At 39.1% G+C, this 24,442-nt stretch overlaps 1 protein-coding gene across 2 annotated transcripts in view; it reads left to right on the top strand.

Moving 5' to 3' along the window:
- The window catches only part of Rnf130 (ring finger protein 130), a 114,896-nt gene that overhangs the window by 81,879 nt on the left and 8,575 nt on the right, over positions 1-24,442 (top strand). The window contains exons 8-9 of one of the 2 annotated variants that reach the window (XM_074057468.1): positions 1,082-1,175; positions 8,730-8,917. The exons of the other annotated variant lie outside the window; for it this stretch is intronic. Coding sequence (XP_073913569.1) covers positions 1,082-1,175; positions 8,730-8,745 — 110 coding nt within the window. The 3' untranslated portion in view covers positions 8,746-8,917. Of the gene's footprint in view, positions 1-1,081; positions 1,176-8,729; positions 8,918-24,442 lie in introns of those variants that run through there. 2 annotated transcript variants of the gene reach the window in all.

Genomic DNA, 24,442 nt, shown 5'->3' with positions numbered 1-24,442 from the left:
GCTGTATGGCTCAAGTGGCAGAGCATTTACCTAGCAAACTCAAGGCCCTGAGTTCAAACTCTTAGTACCATCAAAATAAGTAAATAAATAAGAAACCCAGATGAAGCAATGCAACTTTTTTCCAGGTGGAAATACTTCTTCTCTGCCTTATTACAGATGTAGAGGAAGTTTAACTGAGTATTACTTTGTTAAACCAGCTCTAGTTAGAGTATACTGTTAAATAGTTAAGATTTCTGAGCAAGTCAGATGGGTTCTTAGGTTGTTGAAAAACCTAAGAACCTGTAAAAGTTCTCAGTATAGAGAAGGAAGGTAAGGAGGGTGGGAATAAAGAGAGTTAAGAGAGAGAAACACTAGAATAAAAAAGGGAAGAGAAGCTGGGAATGTAGCTCAGTGATAGAGCATTTACCTAACTTGCACAAGACCTTTGGCTACTCGATCTCCAGCACTATGGAAAAAAAAAGAACAACTGTATTGCATCCCTACTGTGAGGTAATGAACTTATTTTCTTGAGATACTAGTGAAAATTCCTTTTAATGTAAATATCCTAAGTAAACCAATGCATAAGAACATAGACATGAATGCCATGGAAGGCCAGCTTGTAGGCTGCTTGAAGTACTCTAAAGACCTTTGAGAACCACTACTCCATTTTCTGAGTCTTTACTAAGAGTGAGTGATACAACTATGCAAAAATGGTAAAAAGAAATTTTAAAGATGGTTGTAAGTATTGTTACTCTATTGCCATTTACATTAACAATGATATACCTATGTCCATATGTAATTTTACATACATATTTTTCTTACACGCTTTTTGGTGGCCATACACCTCACATACCTGAGGACCTAAACTGGAAGAAATGATTGGGCCATGCTTTCCTTTCTCCTTTCAGCTTTTATCAGTACTTCCACTAACCTTCTTCAGTTAGTAGCTCTCTGGCAAACCTCCTCCTGCTTCACTTCCTTGAGCCAGTCTTGGCTTACACCTCCGTTGACGTCTGCTTCGTTGCATTTGAGGGAAGTGTTGACATCGATTTGACTTAAATCTTCTCCCCAGAGTGATTTCCTCCCTTTCCTTTGTCAACAGAAGAATGGTTTATTATTGCCAGTTTTGGCCTCCTCAGTGCTCTCACACTCTGCTACATGATCATCAGAGCCACAGCTAGCTTGAATGCTAATGAGTAAGTAATAAATTGTTTTTTGGATTGCATGTGCCAGACGATCCCAAGAAAATATGTAATTTTCATAAAGGTGGTAAAAATTGACTTTCCACCAGTTTCATACTGATCCTGTTGGGATCATAACTAGCAAAAATAATTTATCTCATGAACACACATTTTTAGTCAGTTACACAGATTGGGAGTTCACCTTGTTCAACAAGAACAGTGAGAAAAAAATCTAGAGGTTTTCATTAGCTACAAGCTCAGAATGAACCCACAATATAATACAAATGCCAAGGGAACCAGTAAAGTCTTCATATGTAAAGAATGCTAGCATCCTCAACATCTGCAGGAATAGCCCCCTCTTTATGTGGACTCATCAGATTTTTTCTGAAGTTTTAGATAGTCAGCTTTTGGGAAAATACTGATACCCTTGCCTATGGTCAAGGGTGATTTGAATGTTAACCTACAGTAAAGAAATGATCAGGAAGAAAACGTGATGTTTCCCAATGTTGGAAGACTATCAGAAGGTAGGGGAAATCTCCAAAGATAAAATGAGGACCAGTGTCAGTTACAGAAAAGCAAATTTCGCCTAAGTAAGAGGAAGAGCATCAGTCCGTGAGGCTTCTTAATGGTGAGATGGTTTTGCCATGGAGAGTGTACAGGGCTGGGATTGCAGGTGGAAGCTGGATGTTATTTGATGGGGCTGCTATAGGTGAGCTGTTTCCCAGAGGATGAAAAGATGGACTTGACTGTTAAGTTCTATTTTGATGCAGCGATTTTCCATAAGTAGCTTTCCAGTGATAAGACACAGAACAGGTTTTTTGGTTTTCATTTTAAATTTTGTCATTTACTGTTCAGCCCTTTGTTTTACTAGTACTCATGGAAATTAATTAGAAATGGAAGCAACTGGGGAGCACTGCCCAAATTTGAAACTAAATTGGTACTGGTTCACTTTATGTGCGCTATGTATTTGGTTATCTCCTGGCACTTTAAGTGATTAATAATAAACCAAATGATCTCATGCAGTTGGTTTAATATTATCCAGCTGTAGAAACAAGTAACCTCTGTTTCTCATGACATGACTTTATGATCTCTAACCTGAGCTATTGGCTTGGCTTGCAGAGGATGCCTTTTGGCATCTGTGACCCATTATATATTGGGAGGATGCCATAGTAGGTTGGTATTCTTCATCCTTGAGATGAGTAGTCTGTGTTCATCCATTAGAGCAACAGCCATCTGCTTCTGTTGGTGCCACCTCATGCAATTTTTCTTCAGCAGAGCTCATTGTTGATTCAGACTCTAGACTCACACACCTGGGTTTGACTCTCAGTTCCTCCATTTTTCAACTGTGTGCCCTGGGCAATTAAATTTATCTAGAGCTTATTTTGTAATCATCCATAAAAAAGTGATAATTGTAGGACTACATCATAGAGTTGTTGAGAGAATTAGCATATAAAGTGCTTAGCACAGTGCCTGGTACATAATGAGTGCTCAATAAATGTTAGTCGACAAATTCTGCTGAGACTCTGTCAAAGTCCGATGAATAAGATGACCATTTGACTGGTTGCCAGTGGCTCACACCTGTAATCCTAACTACTTGGGAGGCTGAGATCGGGAGGATCTCGGTTCAAGGGTAACTGGGCAAATAGTTTGAGAGACCCTGTAACTAGAGGAAAAGAGACTGGAAGTGTGCCTCATGGTAGAGTGCCTGCTTTGCAAGCACAGAGCCTTAAACTTATACCCTAGTCTCACTGAAAAAAAGAGGCTATATGCCTTTTATCACTTGGCAAATGAATTGAATTTCTTTCACAAAAGAGTATACAGAACCATAGGAGCTCTGTGAGTGCCTGTGATTGAAGATTGAAACTTCAGATGAGAGGAGAATAATTATTTCGCCTGCAGCCACCTCTTTTACTTACTCCCATGTTGACCCATCAGGCTGCATAATAACATAAGCCCACTTCTTCAAGTGTTACCAATGGTGATGCCTAGTACAGCAAACATCAACACTCTGGGCACTTGCAGAGCATTATTAAATTTAGTGGTCATCTGACTGTCACACAGAATCTACTAGGTGCTCAGTTTGTGCATCAGATACTTTAGCAGCTGCTCAGTAGGCATGTTACCTATTCGAAATCCAAGTACCTGGGTCATATTATTTCAGTTCCATGCATAAATGCCTGCATGACTCAGAACCTAAGTCATGGATCTTAGATCCATGTCTTAGGCCAACCCTTCTCCATTAGCCTTTGTAGAGGGCTGATTTGTAATTTTTCATTTGACTATTCTGTGCCTTCAATCAAAACCACTCTGAAGGACAATATTCATTATTTCATTTAGAGAGAAAAATTGAGAGAGTGTGAGAGAGAGAGAGAGAGAGAGAGAGAGAGAAAGAGAGAGAGAGAGTGTGTGTGTGTGTGTGTGTGTGTGTGTGTGTGTGTATGCATGAAAGGTGGTAATCAAGATATTAATGGTAATATCTTAAGTTAGAATTTGGAGTGATATTTTCCTCTCCAGGTTGTGATTTTATATGATTTTTTGTTTTTACAATAAGCATGAATTACTTAATTTTAAAGGTCATTTGATAGGAATTAGTAGAAAAGATAATAGTCACTCTCACCCAGTATTTCTCAAAAATGTTGATGAAAAATTCCAGTATGATTTTATTCCAGAGAAATTTTTTTTTAGCAAATAAATTTACAATTCTTCATTTATGAATTCTTTGAAATCTATCTTATTTCTGGTTTTTTCTTTTATTTACCAAGAAACTTACACCAAAATGAAATCCCTTTTGTCATTTTAATCAGCCTGGTTTAATTTTCTGGGCAACTTCACTCACTTATAAGATAGTCCTTAATATAAATAAATTTAAAGATCTTCTGACATTTTAGTGAGCATCTGAATATGGATAGTAAGCTTCACTATACATATAACTATACATATAACTACTAGAATATTTACTTTTCTGACAGTACTGCTAGTCAGTGACATTTTATGTTACAATTTCAGCAAGCTCTTGGTGCATTGTATTCATTCACTCATGGAACCCTGTGGGCAAGGTGAAACAGCGAGTTTAGATATAAGAGCAGGCATGTGGAACTCAGGCAAATCCAGGCCTCCCCTGCAGTGGGTAGATTGATGCCCGTCAGGGAGTAGCCCAGCTAGAGGCAAAAGTGCTCCATCCTGCCTGTACTGGCACCATTAGCCAAGGGTTTGCCATTATTGGCTAAATCAAAAGTCAGTTGAAAATCTGTGTATTTGAAGTCACTGCCCTATTTTGTGATGAGACTCTAGTTATTTAAGTACACTTCTGTGACTAATTGTGTCTTAAATTTTTTAACACTGTGAACAAATCTGGTAAATTTTGAGACTTGGCAAATATAAACAGGATGATAGTCAATGAAGCAAATGCAAGGTAAATACATTTATGTATTAACTTTTCATGCCTCTAGATTAGCAAGACTAGATAAGCAAGACTATTGAACTTCACTTCCCACAGGAAGTTTTTTACCCTACTTAGTTATTCAGATAAACCTCATAACCAGATAAACCTAGGATTCTAATACCTACCAGCTTCTATTTATGTCACTCTGTGAGAAAGATAAATATTTTCACTGTTGTTTTTATTTGAGGAGCAAATATACAGATGATGTAGAAAAGACTTTTAAGTTGAGTGGGAAGTTTGGCTAGGTATCTTCTAGAGCCCTTTCCCAGTCCCTAGATTCTGATCCGTGGAAATTATGTCCTAAGATTTGCAGAAAAGTATAGACTAGACACTCAGGACTCAAAACAGTCTCCATAAGAGGAAATGAAGCTGTTGTGGTTAATGTGATGAAATGACTGGAACAGATGTTCCCTTGGCATAACTCAAGATCAAAAAGACCTGGCTTCTAGCTGCTTCTACAGGTTGAAGGGCTCTGGTGTCCCCACAGACATTCCTGGGGAGCTGTCCAGATGTAGTAGTAGAAATTTGCCATTCAGATTAAAGGAATTGATGTTTCTGTTTTACTCTGTACTGAATATCTCTGAATTAATCTGCTCAGAACTCTTTTTTAAGAAGAGCAATGAAGGTGGGCATGGTGGTACACATCTGTAACCCCAGCTACTCAGGAGGCAGAGGTAGGAGGATCACAAATTCAAGGCCAGCCTAGACATAGTTAGCAAGACCCAATCTCAAAACAAAATGCAAACAAAAGGATTAGGGACATTGCTCAAGTATTAGAGCACTTTGCCTCATATTGAAAAAAAAAAAAGAACTTTGACAGATTAGCAGAGCCTCAATATGGAGCATAAAAGCAGTCGTTCAGTGTCTTGAGGATAGTTTGCTTAAAAAAGAGGGAGTAGGCTGGGCGCCCTTGGCTCACAACCTGTAATCCTAGCTACTCAGGAGGCAGAGATGAGGAGGATCACAGTTCAAAGCCAGCCCAGGCAAATAGTTTACCAGACTCCATCTTGAAAACACCATCACAAAAAAGTGCTGGTGGAGTGGCTCAAGGTGAGGCCCTGAGTTCATACCTGACACCGTGAAAAAAAAAAAGATGGAACAGGGTGGTCTGAGGTTTTTCCAGGTGTTTGAAGGCCTCCTAAAGAAGAGAACAGCTCCTATTTTATCAAGTGCCTCAGTAATACTCATGATAGCATTATATTCAGTAGGCAGTGCATTCAGAGGTGATACCTAGTCTATAGTTCTGGAGCTCTGAGACAACAAGGCAAGTAATGGAAGAAAGAACAATCTACTAGAGAGAGCTGTCCATCTAGACATGGGTATCTTGAAAGCTAGTTAGCTTGCCAAGACCTGGCTATTCACATGGAAGCTGCAAGGCTACAGGTGTATGTAAGAAGCAGAAATTGTCTTCTCAGAGGTATCAGCCCAAAGGACAGGAATTGGGTTGCCTTCCAGTTTCCTTTTACAGAACCTTAAAATTCAAAAGCAGTGTTTTCAAACTTCTTTTTTGCCATCTCTTATAGTAAGAAACAGAGTTTGCATGTGACCCAGTGCTCCCACATATATAACTAAAACAAACTGTACAGACAATTCCCTTACTACAAGCAGCATTCACTCATGTAATCTGTCCTGCATGTTATTTTCGTGAGTGCTAGTCATGAACTTCTAAATTGATTTTATAAGCCCTTAATAGGTTTTAGTTCTGTAGTTTGAGAAACAGTGGTTTAAAGAATTTTAAATTTAGGTCTCAGACAAATGCTTTTGGCTTATAGTACCACCCATCTTTTTTATTTGACTGTGTATACCTTTTTTTTGAGGGGGGATTGTTACTGGGGTTTGAACTCAGGGCATCACACTTCCTAGGCAGACACTGTACTGTTTGAGCCATGCCTCCACAAGAGAATATGTTTCTTGTAGCGATTCTAGCAAAGATTTAACGTTATCTCTGGAGGGCTGCCAGAATGGCTCAAGTGGTAGAGTACAGGGCCAGCAAGTGCAAGGCCCTGAGTTCAAACTCCAGTGCCATAAACATAAATGAATAGTTACCCTGAGGTTGGGGATGTGGCTCAAGGCTCTGGGTTCAGTCCCCAGTACCACAGAAAAATAAAGGCACCCTCTGTTTAAAATGCATTGCTGCATTTTATTTTGTTTTGTTTTTTCTGGGACAAGGTCACTCTGAATCCCAAGCTTGCCTAAAACTTGCTATGTAGCCCAGGCTGACCACGAAGTGTCTGAATCTTCCTGCTGCAACTTCCCGAGTACTAGGATTATAGGCTTGAACCCTCATACCCAGTTTTACTTCATATTTTTCCTGCTTTTAGCCACTTTGGGAATGAGACAGACACAAAGGAAGAAACTGAGGCCCAGAGGAATTGAGTGATTCCCCAGAGACACTAAAGGAAGAAGGGCACTGAAATTCAAACCCATTACTTCTGGTTCCAACTCTTTCCTTTACACTGCTGGTCTCTGACTACTCCAGAGAGCCATTTGAGTGTTTGAAATAATGTGGTTGAAGAAGAAACTTCAGTTTCTAAAAACACGATTGCAAAAAAAGTATTAAAGGCACAGACTTTTGTTATATCTTTGGCAGTGATCTTTTTTTCCAGAAGTACTTTAATGTTATGGCTGCATTAGTTTATAATTTATTAAAAGAATAGCAAAATAAAATCAATTTAAAGATCTTTATCTGCTCCTAAAATGTCCTTCTATCTAATAATACCCAGTTTTTCTGAAGAAATACTACAAAGACCGTGTGGTATTTTAAGTATGTACTACAATAAAGAGAGGGCTTTACATAAATCTGTGAATACCCTTCATAGCGGAGTTTTTTCAAAAAAAAGTTGAACAGCTCCTTCATTCATTTTGATGCCCTTTCCTCAGTGCTCACTGGGCACCATACTTACTGGGGTGGAGCCAGCAGAGGCCTGGGTTTCCCTTGCAAGAGTTTGAAGTGAAAGAGGATAAAGAGAGTGCACACCCAGGTGAACAAGTGCTTTTGCACTGAGGGAGGTGAAAAAAGGCTTCATGCAGGGAGTAACTTAGACACCTCACAGAGAAAAATTAGGGCCCAAAGTGAGGAAAAAACAGGAGATTGTAGGAGTTGTGTGGTTTGATGTGTCTAGTGTAGGTGACAGTGGCATCAGCAGGCAAACTACAAAGTTTGGACTTCATACATATAAACAGTGGGAAATATCTGGCTTTCAGCAGAAAGATAATTCCTGGTGGCTGAAAAGTTTCTTTGAAGTGGTCGAGAGTAGAGGTAGAACCACGGGTTTAGGTAAAAATACGGAGTTGAAGGAGGAAGTCAGGGTGATGGAGAAGAGAAGAAATGAGAAGATGCTAGAGAGTTGTATGACAACCAGAGGTTAAGCAGTGTGAGGCATAGAACTGGCACTCATCACAGAAGGAGAACAAAGCTAAAGACGTGATTTTGGGAGCCACAGAAATGAACTGGGCTGTGTAGGGATGAGGCCCTACTTAGGAAATGGCAAGAGTGCCACAGGCCAGGAAGTGATGGGGCTCTCCCCAGCCAGGGCTGCAGAGAAGACAGCAGGAACCTGAGGGCATCAGGAAACTCCAAAAGACTTCAGACAGCTTTTAGCACCTGGTATAGGGACGCGTGCGCGCACACACGCTCACTCACTCACTGCATCCAAAATCTGTAGAGTTTCTGCAGGAGAGAGCATACATCCCTGGAAGAATTGCTCTTCAACTCTTACTTCAAAATAAGTAGTGACGTTCTTGTTTGAGCAGTAAAAGAAGAGCATATTTCAAAGAAAACAGCTTTAGATTTCAATACATTGAGCACTTAGCACATGGGTTTAAACCAGGAGAAGTTATAAATTGTATGATGATGATTGTCCCCGTATATTAAACAAGGTGCTTGTAGCCTGATACTCCTTTTGGGAATGTCAAAACACTTTTAAGACAATGAACCACTTGACTACACATCTGAACCTACTGGCTTCAGGCAGATACTGAAAGCTTACTGGCTTTACCAAAAGTGATTGGGAAACCATTGGGGACAGTCCCAGGCTACCTTTAGTTAGGATCACGTGTCTGTTATTTTAAAATATTGACAACTACCTTAAGTAATTCATGACCTCTTTTTTCCTTTTATTCCATAGGGTAGAATGGTTTTGAAGAAGAAAAAAACTGCTTTCTGACTGATTGCCTTGAAGGAAAAAAGAACCTATTTTTGTGCATCATTTACCAATCATGCCACACAAGCGTTTATTTTTAGTACATTTTATTTTTTCATAAAATTGCTAATGCCAAAGCTTTGTATTAAAAGAAATAAATAATAAAATACAAAGACTGTGCTGTTGAATATTATTCGCCAACTTGTGTTTCAAAGGCTGATTTGTATATCACATACAGAATGTGCTCGTGACTCCCCATGAGAAGAAGTGACACTGTCTCTGTTGATATTTTAATGCTGGCTCCTTCTGTGCCCAAGTAGAATGCAAGAGTGGAAAAACAGCACACAGTAATGCTCCCACAGGCCTCAGCTGAGCTACTCTGTCCTACTTTCTTCAAGGATGCCATCACACTCTGATCATTTCTCCAGCAGGACTTCAGTCCGCCACCAGGGCATCAAAGACTTAACTCTGTCTCTCCCAAACCTAGTAGAGTGCTTTGCATGTAGTAAGTGCTCAATAAATACTTGGGGGATGAAGGAATGAGTATAAGAGCTTCTAAAATACGCACTGATTAGTAATAAATCTTATCTGTCCAAGATACTCTTTTTATTTAGTTTGTACACTATTCATTTAAAAAGAGCAAACTTGAAATTTTTGAGAGCAACTGTAAATGTATAAATGAAATATTTTTGTTGTATCAAAGAGGAAAATGTTGACATATTTTGTCATATTAATTTGTATGCTTGAAGGATGATCAGTATTTGTAAACTTTTTTGAGCAGTAAATTCTCAGTGTTCCACCGCAAGATGAAAACATATTCCTATTGATAACATTCCTTTTGATTAATAACAGGAGTCATACTTAAATCGACAGGATGGAAGGGGTGTTTTTCTATTTTGGAGTTGAAATATAATTTATTTACCATAAAATTTATCTTTTTTAAGGTATAATAGCTTAATAGTTTCAGTAGCTTCTAGTATCTTCATAAGGTCATGCACCCATCACAGAATATTCTAATTCTAGAATATTCTAATTCTAGAATATTTTTATCACCCACAAAGAAATCTTATACCCATTAACTGTAATTACCCAGTCCTGGAAGTCTGGAAACCCTCAAATCTACTCTGTCTCTCTCTGGGTTTCCCTGTTCTGGGCAGTTCATATGAGTAGGCTCACATAATATATAGTCTTTTATATCTGGCTTCTTCTACTTAACAGTGTTCAAGGTTCATGCATGTTTAGCATGTATCAGGACTTCATTCCTGTAGAGATATGATTGATTTTTTTGTATATTAATCTTTTATCTTAAAATCTTGCTGAACTTGTTAACTCTAATTTTATATTTAGTGTATTCCTTGGGATTTTCTGCATACAAGATCATGTAATTTGCAAGCAGGGTTAGTTTTTGTTCATCCTTTATAATCTTGGGTGCCATTTTATTTCATTTTCTTGTTTAATTGTCCCTGGCTAGAACCTCAGGTAGGAGATTGTTAAATAGAAATGGTGTAATAAAAACCCATATTTCATTATGATCTTGGGATAGGGGAAGCGTTCAGTTTATCATAGTTGACTATGACGTTATCTATAAGATTTTCAAGTTTCAACTTTATCTAGTTGAGAAAATTACCTTCTATTCCTATCTTATTGTTTTTATCATAAAACATTTTATAAAATGTTTTCTTTATATCTATTATGATTATCTTGTGAGGTTTTGTCCTTTATTAATATGGTACATTACATTGATTATTTGCTTGTTGTTGTTTTTGAGACAGAATCTCACTATATACCCTAGATGCCTTCAAAATGATCTTCCTGCCTCAGCCTCCCAAGTGCTGGGATTACAGTCATGCACCACTACACCCAGCTGTTACATTGATTTTTGTATGTTGAACCAGCCTGTATTCCTGGAACAAATCCCACTTGATCATAGTATATAGTCCTTTTTATACATTGCTGAATTCAGTTTGCTGGCATTTTTAATGAGGATTTTTTTCATCATTATTCACAAAAGATACTGATCTGTAAATTTATATTCTTGTGATATCTTTATCTGGCTTTGGTATCATTGTAATGCTAATCTCCTGTAAGGAATTGTGAAGTGCCCTCTCCCCTTCTGTGTTTTGAAGAGTTTTAAGAAGGATTGATATTAGTCGTTTAGATACTTGAAAGCCTTCCAGTCCTGGACTTTTCTTTGTGAGAAGTTTTTCTTCTTTTTTTCTTAAGGTGAAAAATATCAGGTTGTTGATTTAGATTTTTTTATGGGGGTGAGGGACAGGGTGTTGGTAGATAGCCCAGACTGGCCTTCAACTTGCCATCCTGCCTCAGTCTTCTGAGCATCTGGGGCTGCAGGTCCACGCCACCACCCTTGGCTGCTGCTTTTTCAATGTAGATGCTTATTGCCAAAGCTTCCCCCTCAGTCCTGTTCACCTGTCCATAGACTTGATATGCCGTGTATGTATTCCTTCACCTCTAATCCCCTTATGATTTCTTTGACTCACTGATTATTTAGAAGTATATTGCTTAATTCCTATAGATTTCTGAATTCCTTTCTATTACAAATTTCCAACTTTAGAACTGGGCATGCCTGTATTCCCAGCTGCTCAGGAAGCAAAGATCCAGAGAATGGCAGTTCAAGGCCAATCCAGGCAAAAGGTTAGTGAGATCCCATCTCAGCCAGCAAGCCATGTGGTACACACCTGTGGCCTCAGCTATGTGGGAGGCAAAATGGGAGGATCATAGTCTGAGGCCTGCCCCAGGCAAAAGTGAGAGAATAACAAAAGCAAGAAAGGACTAGTGTAGTGGCTCAAGTGATAAGAGTACCTTCTAGCAAGCTCCAGGCCCTGAGTTCAAGCTCCTGTACTGCCAAAAAAAATTTTTTCCAACTTCATTCTAAATTCTAAATTCATTCTTTGGATGGAGAACATACTTTATGTGATTTCAATCCTGTTGAATTTACTGGAGCTTCTTTTATGACCTAACGTGGTCTGTCTTAGAGGATAGTCCATGCACATGAAGAAGATAAATTCTGCTCTTGTTGGGTGGAACTTATTAGATCTGCTTGGATAATAGTGTTCAAATCTCTTTCCTTGTTTTTCTTGTGTCTCGTTCTAACCATTGTGGAAAGTGGGTGTTGACTTCAGTAACTGCAGTCATTGAATCATCTGTTTCTCCCATTCTGTCAGTTTTCACTTCATGTATTTTGGGGCTCTATGGTTAGGTGCATGTGGGATTGGAGAATTTTTAGAAGCTGCACAGTTGTTTATTACATCTGTATCCATTGAGATTCATTGGTTCAGTGGCCCTCCAGATGGTACCAGCCAACTCAAAATGCTGGAGAGTGTCGCTGAGTGCATTTAGCACTGTTCTCTACAGAGGGTTTTGTTGCGTTGCCATACTAGTACAATTACTTTTTGTTCTGGCAGTATTTTTATGAATTAATAGTATAGTATAGTCTCTCCCCGACCCGGAAATCAAAGTAGTTGTACCTTTCCTTTCCTTTTCATTTATGGTGAGTCATTATTCTCTCAACAGTCATCAGGAGATGTGGGATCTTAAATGATTTTGTTACAATTTCTGCTAGTGTAATGTATTTTCACTATCTTAGCACAAAGAATTACTTTTAGAAAATAATATTTAGGTGCTGTTCAAGGCCAAATGCATAATTTTTGCAAAAGTTATGGTGAAATGAGTAAATTAATAGGTTGGGACTGTCAATCATGGGAAGTTATGTCATCAGCCATTGAAATTTGAACCTGCTATTTTGTAGCTCTGAGATTTAACTGGCATTGGGTTTTCATTTTCTAATTAATCAGGTTCTCAGTAACCAGGGAAATGGTGGTGGGGGGGAGGTAGGTACCTTGAAAGTGTGGATATTTGTTCCTTAGGACATAAGGCAGAATTAGCATTTAAAATGCAGTTTACTTCATAATAGGCATGATAGGAATTAGAAACAATGTATGACATTGAATAATTTTTTGTTTATTGTTTGAAACTTAAGAAGTGACCAAAATTTAGACTAGAACAGATGGGATATTTCAGTTGAAAGCCCTGGGAGAAGCTTTTGTAATGCATTAGACATTGCTTGTTTTTGTTTTTGTTTTTAACCCCCCAAAAAGTGTTTTTCAAGAATATTTTATTTCAGCCAGACACCAGTGGCTCACACCTGTAGTCCTAGCTACTTAAGAGAGTGAGATGAGGAGGATTGAGGATCAAGGCCAACTCAGGTAAATAGTTCACAAGATCCCCATCTCCAACTCTACTGCTCAAGCAGTGGAGTGCCTGCTTTGCGTGGAGTTCTAAGTTCAAACCCCTGTCCCAAAAAAAAAAAAGAATTTTTTATCTCAAGGAAGTCTTGATGTTTACATAGACCAAAAGTTGCTAAGAATATGGTCTGAAGTGCCTCCGCAGGAAAGTAGTTCACCTGGCCATACCTATGTCCTAAGGCAGCTGTACCCACCAAGCCTGATGGAATTAAATTTCATTTCACTTTGGATTTTACTTATTATAGCTTTAAACTTATTAAATAGTTGAGAAAAGATTCTAGAGTTTCCTTAACTTTTTACTTTCCAAATTGTTTGGTTATACTGGACTAAGTTCCTTATCAAGACTAGAAGTTAATAGCAACAATAGAACAAAGAATGAAGACTCTTCAGGTAATAGAAATGGCTCTTCCAGATCTCTGTAGGAAGCTGGACAGGAAGAAACTGTTAACCATTGCTAGCAGTTCCAGGACACTCCAGATGTGTCAGGCACCATGCTGAGTGATTTCATGGTATAGTTTCACTGTATTTTTTCCTACATTATAATTTTAATGTTTGTAATATCCGAATGAGAGGTGTAGTTGTTTTTCTACTTTACAAGTGAAGAAACGTGGCAAGAAAGGTTGCAGTAACTTGTCCAAGATCACATCTATTAAATGGCAAAGTCAGGATTGAAGGCCAGGTAGCTCAGAGTCAATGCTCCTAACTACTTATCTTCCAGCCCTGAGACTTGGACCAGCATTTATACATTACACAGCACACATCTGCCCCATATATAGTGGATTCCAGGGCAAATAGTATGACTCCCGGCTCTGTTCTAACCCCATTCTCTTTTGCCTCCTAGTGAAGCTCACCAAATGGAAGGTGTCTTGACCAGTGGGCCCAGGTGTGCAAAGCACAGTGATGGGAAACACTGAGACATATGCTGGGCTTGGACTTAGGAAGCAAGTGGTGTTGGTGAGAGAGCTGCTCTGGGACTGGATGGCGATGCTGTTGCAGAATATGGGTTTTCCTGTGGAAAACAAAGGAGGCTTATACATTTTGGAAGGTGTCAGTTGAATACAGACTGGCGCCTGAAACTAAAACAATAGAGTCACTAAAACAAAAGCGGGTAGAGGTGCTGGCTTAGAACCTTGCAACTTAGAAACTGCCTTAAGAAACAAGCCAGCAGACAAGAAATAGGGTGAACACAGGTGGGCCAGTGTCAAGGAGAAGATTCTAGGAACCACTAGGTCAGAAGCATTCATGAAGAACTACTGAGCTCAGGTCAGTATCAGTCAGTACAGTAGAGCTGCATCAGTGTGCATCCATACCCACTTGACAGCGCATGCTCAGAGAAGTACTTTATATACTGTGAGGTAGAAAAAGCAGGCAGAAATAGTAGGAGCTAGGGTGTCAGCCTATTTCATCCTAAGACTAAAAAAGAAAAGGGCAAACTCAGGTAATGATGCCCAGGACCCATGTGCTTTGCTGGCAGCAAACAGCCTGGCCAGCCTCTGATGCGCATATGGGAAACTTGAGAAGCAAACTGGCAAAGCCATAAAAATTACCCAGTTCCTTTACCCTTCACATTTTTCATAGTTTCTTCTGAGGAAAATGTCAGTTGATCATAGGGGTTTTTCCACCATGGGCCAGGAAGTTGAAGCACTGCAGGCCATTGCCTGGAGCAGCACTATTTCTGCTCAGGCCACCACAAAGGCTCATAATGCAGGGTTAGGTGCAGGACATTGAACCTGGCCTTACCCCCAACTTCTTTCCTCATGACTACATATACATTCCACAGAACTAAGACCAGAAGGGCCTAGACTCATGAACAGTGAAGAATCATTCAGAAGGCAAATACACAAGTGATTTCTTCCCCTTCAAACCCAGAAAAGTAAGTTTCCAGAACTTAGATTTTGATTATATTCTTACAACTAGTGTAAGTGGTGGCATCTTGCAGGTTTGGGGTTAGTTTATAAAGACAGAAGATAACATCCAAATGATGTATGAGAGATTCCTCAGGTGACACTGAGTACTGGCAAGAAGTACAAGGGTAGTGACAGAAGGGGACATCAGACTCTTAGACTCCTCTTGTCACAACAGGGCAGATGCTCATTGTAGTGACAAAAATCAATCTCTCCTCCCCTTTCCTTCCCACTCCCCCCCTTTCCTTCCCACTCCTCCCCTTTCTCTCCCTCTCTCCTTCCTCTCCCTTTCTTTCCTCTCCCTCTCTCTTCCCCTTTTTTCTCCCTCCACGTCTGCAGCAGCTCCTGAATGTATTAAGTTCCTTTCAAGGCTTGGTGCTGCTAAGCTTTGGGCAAAGCAAAGTGAATTTCCACTGCCCCTCTTGGGTACTTCCCCTCCAGCACTAGCTGGTAACTACCCTGTATTCTGCTTCTACAGATACACTTACTCTGTTTATTTCATGTAAGTAGAACCATATAAAATATGTGCTCGTTAATCTGGCTCCTTTCCCTTAGCAAGTTTTCAAGATCTATCCACATTGTAACTTGTATCACTGCTTTGTTCTTTTTATGGCTGAGTAATTGTCCATTGTTTATGTAAACCACAGTTCGTCCATGCACTGTCCTGGATGGACATTGGGTTGTTCCCGCCTCAGCTGTTGTGAATACTACTACTGCGAATACTAATGGACAAGAAGCAGCGTCCCTGTTTTCAGTCCTTTGTTGTGTGTACCTAGTTGTGGAACCGCTAGCTGTATTTAACTTTTCCTTACTAGCTGAACCATTTTACATTTCCACCAGTAATATACAAAGGTTCCAGTTTCTCCACATCCTTACCAACACTTGCTGTCTATCCGCCTTTTTAAGTTGTATCCATTTATAAATGGGTGTGATGATACCCCATTAGTTTTGATTTGCATTTCCATACTGATTAATGATGTTGAGCATCTTTTTTATGCTTAACTGGCCACTTGTGTATCTTCTTCGAAGAAATGCTTTTTCTAGTGCTTTGCCTGTTTTTAAACTGGGTGGGTTTTGTTGTTATGTTATGAGTTCTTTATCCCAAATGTGCGGCCCTTACCAGCTAAATGATTCACAAGTATTTTCTCCCATTTTGTAAGTCGTCTACTCACTTTCTTGGTAGCATCTTTTAAAATTGATTGCTTATGTTTTAAGTGTTGTTTTTAAGAAATCATGCTTATTCAAAGTCACAAAAACTTCCAAGAATTCTATAGTTTTAGTGCTTACATTTAGATGGGTTTTTTTTTCCAATCTTGAGTTAATTTTGGGTGTTATTTTTTCACAATCCTGGTGATTGAACCCAGGGCATTGTGCATGCTAGGCAAGTGCTGTACCACTGAGCTACATCCCCAGCCCAAGTTAATATTTGTATATGGCATGAGGTAAGGATCCAACTTCTTTCGTTTGCATGTGACTATCTAGTTCTCCCATTACTGTTCTCCCCTTTCATTGAATGTCTTGGTACCCTTGTCAAAAATGGTTAAGTTTGTTTCTGGACTCCCAGTTTTATTCCATTATTCTGTATAGCTGCCTTTACGCCAGTGCTGCATGGTTTGTTTGTTTTGGTGGGACTAGGGTTTGAACTCAGGGCTTCATGCTTGCAAAGCAGGTGCTCTGTTGCTTGAGCCATACCTTCAGTCCCACACTGTCTTAATTGCTGTAATTTTGTAGTAGTCTTAGAATTGGGAAGTATAAGAACTCCAGCTTTGTTTTTCTTTTTCTAGTATGAAATACATTACTTTTAAAGTGGACACAAGACTGACAAGTGGTGTCTTGACAGAAATAATGAGAACCAGAAAACAGTGGAGTGAAGTATCAGGAGAAAAACCCTGTCAACCTAAATACCTAGGGGAAAAATTCCACCAAAAGTAAAAACTGAAATAAATTTTCCAAAAACAGGAATACTAAAAGGGAAGCTGTGTGTGGTGGTGCAAGCCTGTAATCACCACACTAACTTTGAGGCTATCCTGAACTACATAGTGAGACCCTAACAGAAAGAAAGGGGACTGATAGAGTGGCTCAAGTGGTAGAGCACCTGCTTAGCAAGTGCCAGTCCCTGAGTTCAAGCCCCAGTACTGCCAAAGAAAAAAAACGAAAGACTAAGCAGGAATTCTTTACACAGTAGGAAAATGATTCCAGATGGAAACATGGAGATACAGGAAAAATAAGGAGCAACAAAAATCTAAATGAAATAAAAGTGCTCTAAGATACTACCATTGTCCAGGAATATGTAAAAGTGCCAATTTATAGTAGGCATGTCTTAATATGAGGAGACAGAGATGTAAAATGATAGAAAATATATGTCATGTATAAACTGAGCAAAAGAAAATTGCTCTTATATAAAGATCAATCAAAATATGCTATAAAATTCAAGAGATAAACTAAGCAAATGAAAATTGCTCTTATATACAGATCAATCAAAATATGCTATAAAATTCAAGAGGCAGGCACCCCTGGCTCACATCTATAATCCTAGCTACTTGGGAGGCAAAGATCAGAAGGACTGTGGTTTGAGGCCAGCCCAGGGAAAAAGTTAGCAGGACCCTATTTCAATGTATAGCTGGGCATAGTGGCGCCCTGCTGTCATCCCAGCAACAGCAGGAAGCATAAAATAGAAATATCATAGTCCAGGCAAGCCTGGACAAAAGGCAAAACCCTATCTTTAAGATAACCAGAGCAAAAAAGGATGGGAGGAGTGGCACAGGTGGTGGAGCACCTGCCTGCCAAACACAAAACCCTGAGTTCAAACCCTCGTACCACACACAAAAAAATTTTAAGACATTTCATAATGATGAAAAGGTCAGAGTATCATGAAGAAGACAGTTCTAAATTTGTGAATCCAACATACCCTCGAAATGTGTGAAGCAGGAGCCTAGAGATGCAACTCAGTATAGAGCATTGCTCAGTGTGCACAAGCTCTGCATTCCATCCACAGTGCCTGGAAAACCCATGAAGCCAAAACCCGATGGACATAAGAGGAGAAATATACAACTCCATGCTATACTGAGAAGTTTAAATGCAGACAGACACTTGATAGCAGACAGACACTTATCAAGGATTTAGAAGACTCAGACATCACAATTAACAAAGTAGGTATTATATATGTAAACTCAACTAAAGAATATATGTTATTTTCAAGTGCACATAGGTAATTTACTAAAATAGACTGTACATTGGATGTTCAAGCAAAATTTCAACAAATACATAAGGATTGAGATCAGAGTATGTTTTCTGACAAGTAGAATTAACTTGGAAATCAGTAACATAAAGATAGTGTGTTTTCCAAATATTTGAACTAAGCAATATGCTTCTAAAACAGCAACAACAACCTCATGAGTCAAAGAAGAAAATGCCACGGAAATTATAAAGCATGATTGAATGTTAATAAAAATATGACATATCAAAACTTGTGTGATGGAGCAAAAGTCATGTTAGCGGGAAATCTGTGACCTTAAGTACAGGAAGTCTGGAAGTCAATGTTTAGGCATTTTTCTCAAGTAAAAATTAGCAAACTGAATCCAATGAAGGAAATAAATACCATAAGTGAATTGAAAACAAATTTACCACTTGAGAAAATCAAGCACAAAGTTATTTCTTTAAAAAGACTGATAAAATTAATGAACATTTGCTGATCAAGAAGAAATACCCAGTAATCAGTATTAGGAATGAAAAAGGGAACACCACTACAAAGCCTAGACACATTAAAAATAATAACAATAAGCCTGACTTGGTGGTCACAGCTGTAATCCCTGCTACTCAGGAAGCAGAGGTCAAGAGGATCACAATTTTGTGCAGCCTGTACAAAAAGTTAGGAAGACCCCATGGAAACACATAAACCAGGCGTGCGCGCCTGTCATCCCAACTACAGGGGAGGCATAGGTAGGAGGGTAACAGTGCTAGGCCACTCCAGGCAAAAACACAAGAGCATATTCAAAAAATAACAAGTTTTAAAAGGGTTGGGAACATGGCCTAAGTTTGTAGAGCACCTGCTTGGCAAGCATGAGGCCCTGAGATCAAACCCCAGTGCTGCCCAGAAATACACATAATAATAACAAAAAATAAAGAAATAGGAAGTAGGATAAATAAATGGTATGGAGTTTCAGATTTGCAAGTTGAAAAAGTTCTGGAGATTTGCTTCACAACAGTGTGAATACACTCGGCACTAATGAGCTGTATACTTAAAACTCAAGATGTGCTAATAAAAAATGTTTTTAAACATAATCAAGAAGGAAAATTTCATTACATGCTTTTTTCCACAATTCAAAAACTAATAATGAAAAGATGCTGTGAGAACTGTCAGTAATTTTTGAAAATTAAATGAAGCTGACAGATTCCTTGAAAAATACAAATAACAAATTTATGCAATAAGAATAAAAATCTGAACTCTCCTACATCTAGGCAATAAATTGGACCCATAGTTTAAAGTCTTCCCCCAAAGAAAAACTTGAGGCCTTGATGGTTTTACTGGAGAATTCTAACATTTATGGAAGAAATAATGCCAGCCTTAAACAATTTTGTGTAAAGAACAGAAAAAGAGGAAAACTTCCCAAATCAAGTGTGTCTGTGAGATCAGCATAGCATTAATACCAAATCATTAAAAAGACAAGAAAGAAAGTCACAGGTTAATTTATTTTATGAATATAGGTGAAAGTCTCTTAAAATACTGGCTGCATGAATCTCACAACATATAAGAAAAACATTATCATCAGAGTTTTAAAAAATGTGTATGAACACATTAACAAAACTGGAAAGTAATGTTTTTATCTCAATAGATGCAGGGAAAGCATTTGCTAAAAATCAACACCCAATCCTGGTTGTAAAAGCAAAGAACTAGCAAACGAGGAAAAACGAGTGTTTTTGAAACTACAGCAATCATACTTGTGAAATCTTGAAAAAAATTCCCCTAAAATTGTAAATAAGAATACCTGCTGTGACTCTGTCAACAATGTCTAGGCTGTGTTAGCCATTAAAAGATAAGAAATAGAAAAGGTGAGAGGATTAGAAAGAAATATAATTCACTATTCACATACAATGCAGTGATATATGTAGAAAATTCTATATAATCCTAAAATCAGCCCTTAAAATGACTAAGTAAATTTAATAGAGTCATTTATGCTTCTGTATATCAAATCAGGCACAGTGGCATGTGCCTGTAGTCCCCGCTACTCAGGAGGCTGAGGCAGGAGGCTCACTTGAGCCCTGAAGTTCAGAGCCAACGAGAAGACACGCAAGGCTTCTATACAGAAATAATATTGACCTAGATGAACGAATGTAACAGGCTGATGGGTTGGAAAACTCAGTATTATAAAGGTGTAAATTCCCCCTTACTGTTCTGCAGATTCCCTGCGTATTCAATCGGGTGTGTGTGAGTGTGTGTAACATGATAAACTTTTCAGCGTCTACAATCCGTCTGGAAATGAAAAGGGCCAAGAACAAGACAATCTAGAGGAATAGTAAAGCAGAAGGATTACGGAGCCCGAGATCAAGACTTTTTATAAAGTCACAGGAATTAAAACAGTGAACAGTAACGCTTCTGTGACAGATGGCAGCACAGGACAAAATCTAGTCCCCAAACAACCATGTGTGTATGAATACTGTGTGACACTGAATTAAGGACAGTCATTTCAAGCTGGTGCTGGGTCTACTGACTACACAAAGACAATGAATCTTAATTCCTGCTTCACTCCATAGTCAAGAATTAACTTGAAATTGATCATAGACTTCAATGCAAAAAGTAAAACTTCTAAAAGGTAAAATGGAATCTTCATTGAGCCAGGTACTGATAGTGGCTCATGCCTGTAATTCTAGCTACTTGGAAGCTGAAATCTGGAGGATCACAGATAGAGGCCAGCTGGGACAAATAGTGAGATCCCATCTTCAAAATAACCAGAGCAAAATAGACTGGAGGTATAGCTCAAGTGGTAGAGTGCCTGCTTTGCAAGCTCAAAGCTCTTGAAGTCAAACGCCAGTCCTACCAAAAAAAAAGACTGTCTTTTGACAAAAAGATAGGTAGAGTCCTTAAACATGATTCCAAAAAGCATAATCATAAAATAAAAAGTAGATAAACTGGTCCACACTAAAATTAAGAAATTCTGTTTATCAGAATGCACTATTTTGAGAGAGAATTCCAGAAATACTTCTAATTCATATAGGATTCATTCAGATAAAGACTGCCGTGTCTGGTGGTACACATCTGTAATCCCAGCACTGGAGGCTGAGGTAGGAAGATCACAAATTTGAGGCCAGCCTGAGCTGAATAGCTCTACCCTGCCAAGAAAAAGAAAAATGCTTACAACCTGACTGGAAAATGAGCAAAAGAAATAAACAGATATTTCAGAGTGAACCAGATATATGAGAAAAATATTCATCCTGTTTGGTTTTCAGGGGAGTATAAATCAAAGCCACAATGAAATGCCATTACACACTCACCAGAAGTGCTAAAATGAAAAAGACAGAAAACAGCACCGATACAGAGCAGTTGGAAGCCTCACTTACTGGTGGGAGTAAAAATTGGTATCGCCACTTTGGAAAGCTGCCGTTGTCTCCCAAAGCTGAATGTAGACTGACACACTCCAACACCCAGCACCTCCACTCCTACACATAACCCAAGAAGACTGCCGCCCAGGATAGGCATGAAAATATTCCCAGCAGCAGTACCCAAAGGGAAGTCATACACAGCAAAAGATGAGGTGGATCAACTGTGTGGCAGTCATACAATGGGATGTCATGCAGTACTGATCAGTGACACACATCACAACACGCTGTCTGAAGGAATCTAGACAAAAAGTAGACGCTTCTCCAATTATGTAAAATGAAAAAGACACTGCTAAGCTGTGGGGGAGGAGAAAGGTTGTCTTTGATTGAAGTATCACTTTCATTTGTAAGGTGTTGGTGGTGATCTACTTTTTTTTTGGTGGTGCTGGGGTTTGAACTCAGGGCCTTGCACTTGCTAGGCAGGTGTTCTACCACTTGAGCCATGCCTTCCAGCCCTTCCTTTTTGTCTTAGTTATTTTTCAGGTAGGGTCTTGTATTCTTGCCCTGGCTGACCTGGACCTCAACCCTCCTACCTATACCTCTTGTGTAGCTGGGACTACAATTGCACACCAGCATGTCCAGCTTATTGGTTGAGATGGCATCACGCTAAGTTTTTGCTGGGGTGGGCCTCTAACTGCAATCCTCCCAATGTCCACCTCCCTCATAGCATAGCTGGGATTATAGATGTGGGCCACTGCACCCACTGTGGTGGTCCACTTCTTGATCCAGTGATGGTTTTATAGGTATGTTCTCTTTGTGGAAATTCACTGAGTCTCATGCTTAGGATTTGTGCACATATCTGTATATAGGTCATACCTCCGTTAAGAGTTTACTTAATAACATTATGTAGCCAAATAACAAAATCAGTGGGTCAAGAAATAGGGTGTGCTTCCTTGACAAAAACAGCATCATGCCTTTCTATGAAATTCAGCAGCTTGGGTGTTGCTGGTGGTGCTCTACATTTTTGCAAGGAAATTGATTAATGTTTACAATGACTGAGTTAACTACTAACTTTATTTTTTGGTGCATGGGATTGAGCCCACTGAGTCCTAAGCAATGCTCTACCACTGAGCTTAGCTCCCATTGTCACCTTTTTTTGGGGGTGGGGGGGATATGGTAATTACCAAAGGTTTGGTGTCAGCTGATCTATACCCTAGCAGAAAACATTAGGTTGCTTCCACTTCTAATGGCTTTAGTTCTTCCTGCACTTTTCTTTTTCAGTCTTACGCTCTTTAGCACTATTAGATTATACAGATCCATTTGGGGGCTGAGACTCAGTTGTCAGATATCAGATGTCTCATATTTGACTTGGGACCTGACCTCAAAGGGCTACTTTGTACAGATAGCAAACAATGTTTTTGTTCTTTCTTTTCGTTATTTATCTCTTTATTTAAAAAGGTGTTTAACACAGGAAAACTAAGTGAGTGGCTCCACCACTCACAGGCTCATTTAATACTCGTCTGTACTCTGCAACTGCCTTTCTCTCCTCCCTGTCCATCACTCCATTGCAAAACTCAGAGCAAAAAAACCCACGAAACATCAAGACTTGCAAAGCCCCAGTAACCAAGACAGTGGGTATCAGTGTAAAGATAGACCTGGATTACTGGAACAGAACAGTGCCCAGAAACAGACCACTACACACACAGTCAATACATTCTTAACAGAGTTGCCAAGGCAGCCCCATGGGGAAGGGTAATCCTTTAAACAAGTGATGATAGAACAATGGCTAGCCACATGCAAAAAATCCAAACTCTAACCCTATTTCCTGACGTTTTCCAGAAATTTACTTGAAGTAGGTCATCTAAATGTAAGAAGGAAAACTATATGACTTCTACATGAACACACAGGAAAATAACCTAAGTAACCCAGGAATTGGCAAAGATTTCTTAAATCTGACACAAAAGGACAGATGATAAGAAGAAAAAAATCAGGAAGTTGGATTTTACTAAAATTTGAAGATTGCTCTTCAAAAGACATTGTTATGAAAATGACTTGGACTAGAAGAAAGTATCTGCAAACATGTCTGACAAAGGACGTGCATTTAGAATCTTTTTTAAGAAAAAAAAAAAACCTCTTACACTCAATAATACCAAGACAACCCAATTATTTTAAATGGGCAAAAAAATCAGTAAAATACTTCACAAAAAAAAATTAAACAGGCTGGAGGTGAGAGTGAAGGCTGAGGGCACAGCTTAGTGACAGGGTGCTCGCCTAGCATCACAACACCAGCACACACAGACACATCAAAAGAGAAGTAAAGAAAGGTAGTTGGCTAATCAGTACATGAAGATATGTTCATGTCATTAGTCAGTGAGTTGAAAATTTAAACCACAGGAGATACTGACACTCCTACTACAGTAGCCAAAATTTTAAAAGACCACATCAGGGATTAGTAGAGGTACTGGGACTTTCATACACTGCTGATAGGAGTGTGAAATGCTATAAGCACTTTAGAAAAAGTAGTGAGACGCCATCTCAACCAATAAACTGGGTTTGGTGGTGTATGCCTGTGATCCCAGCTACACAAGAGGCTGTAGATAGGAGGATTGAGATATAAGGTCAGTTCCCAGCAAAAATGTGAGGCCCTACCTGAAAAATAATTAAAGCAAAAATGATGCAGGGGTGTGGCTCAAGTGGTAGATTGCCAGCAAATGCAAGGCCCTGAGTTCAAAACCCCAGTGCTGCCCCCCCACAAAAAAATTAAGTATATACCTACCCAGTCATCTCACTCCTAAGTATTTATCCAAGAGACATGAAGCATATGTTTACACACAGTCTCCACACAAATGTTCACAGCAACTCTACTTATAAGAGCCAATATATACTATATGGTTCCATTTATATAAAATTCTAGAACAATGTAAACTAATGCGTTTCCCTGGTGATAGGAGTAAGGTGGGAAGAAGGGGAAGGGATTACCAAGATGCATCAGGGAACA

The sequence above is a fragment of the Castor canadensis genome, chromosome 16 (genome assembly GCF_047511655.1).
Source record: "Castor canadensis chromosome 16, mCasCan1.hap1v2, whole genome shotgun sequence".
NCBI classification, from domain to species: Eukaryota; Metazoa; Chordata; class Mammalia; order Rodentia; family Castoridae; genus Castor; species Castor canadensis.
This window is presented reverse-complemented; position numbering and strand designations above follow the sequence as displayed.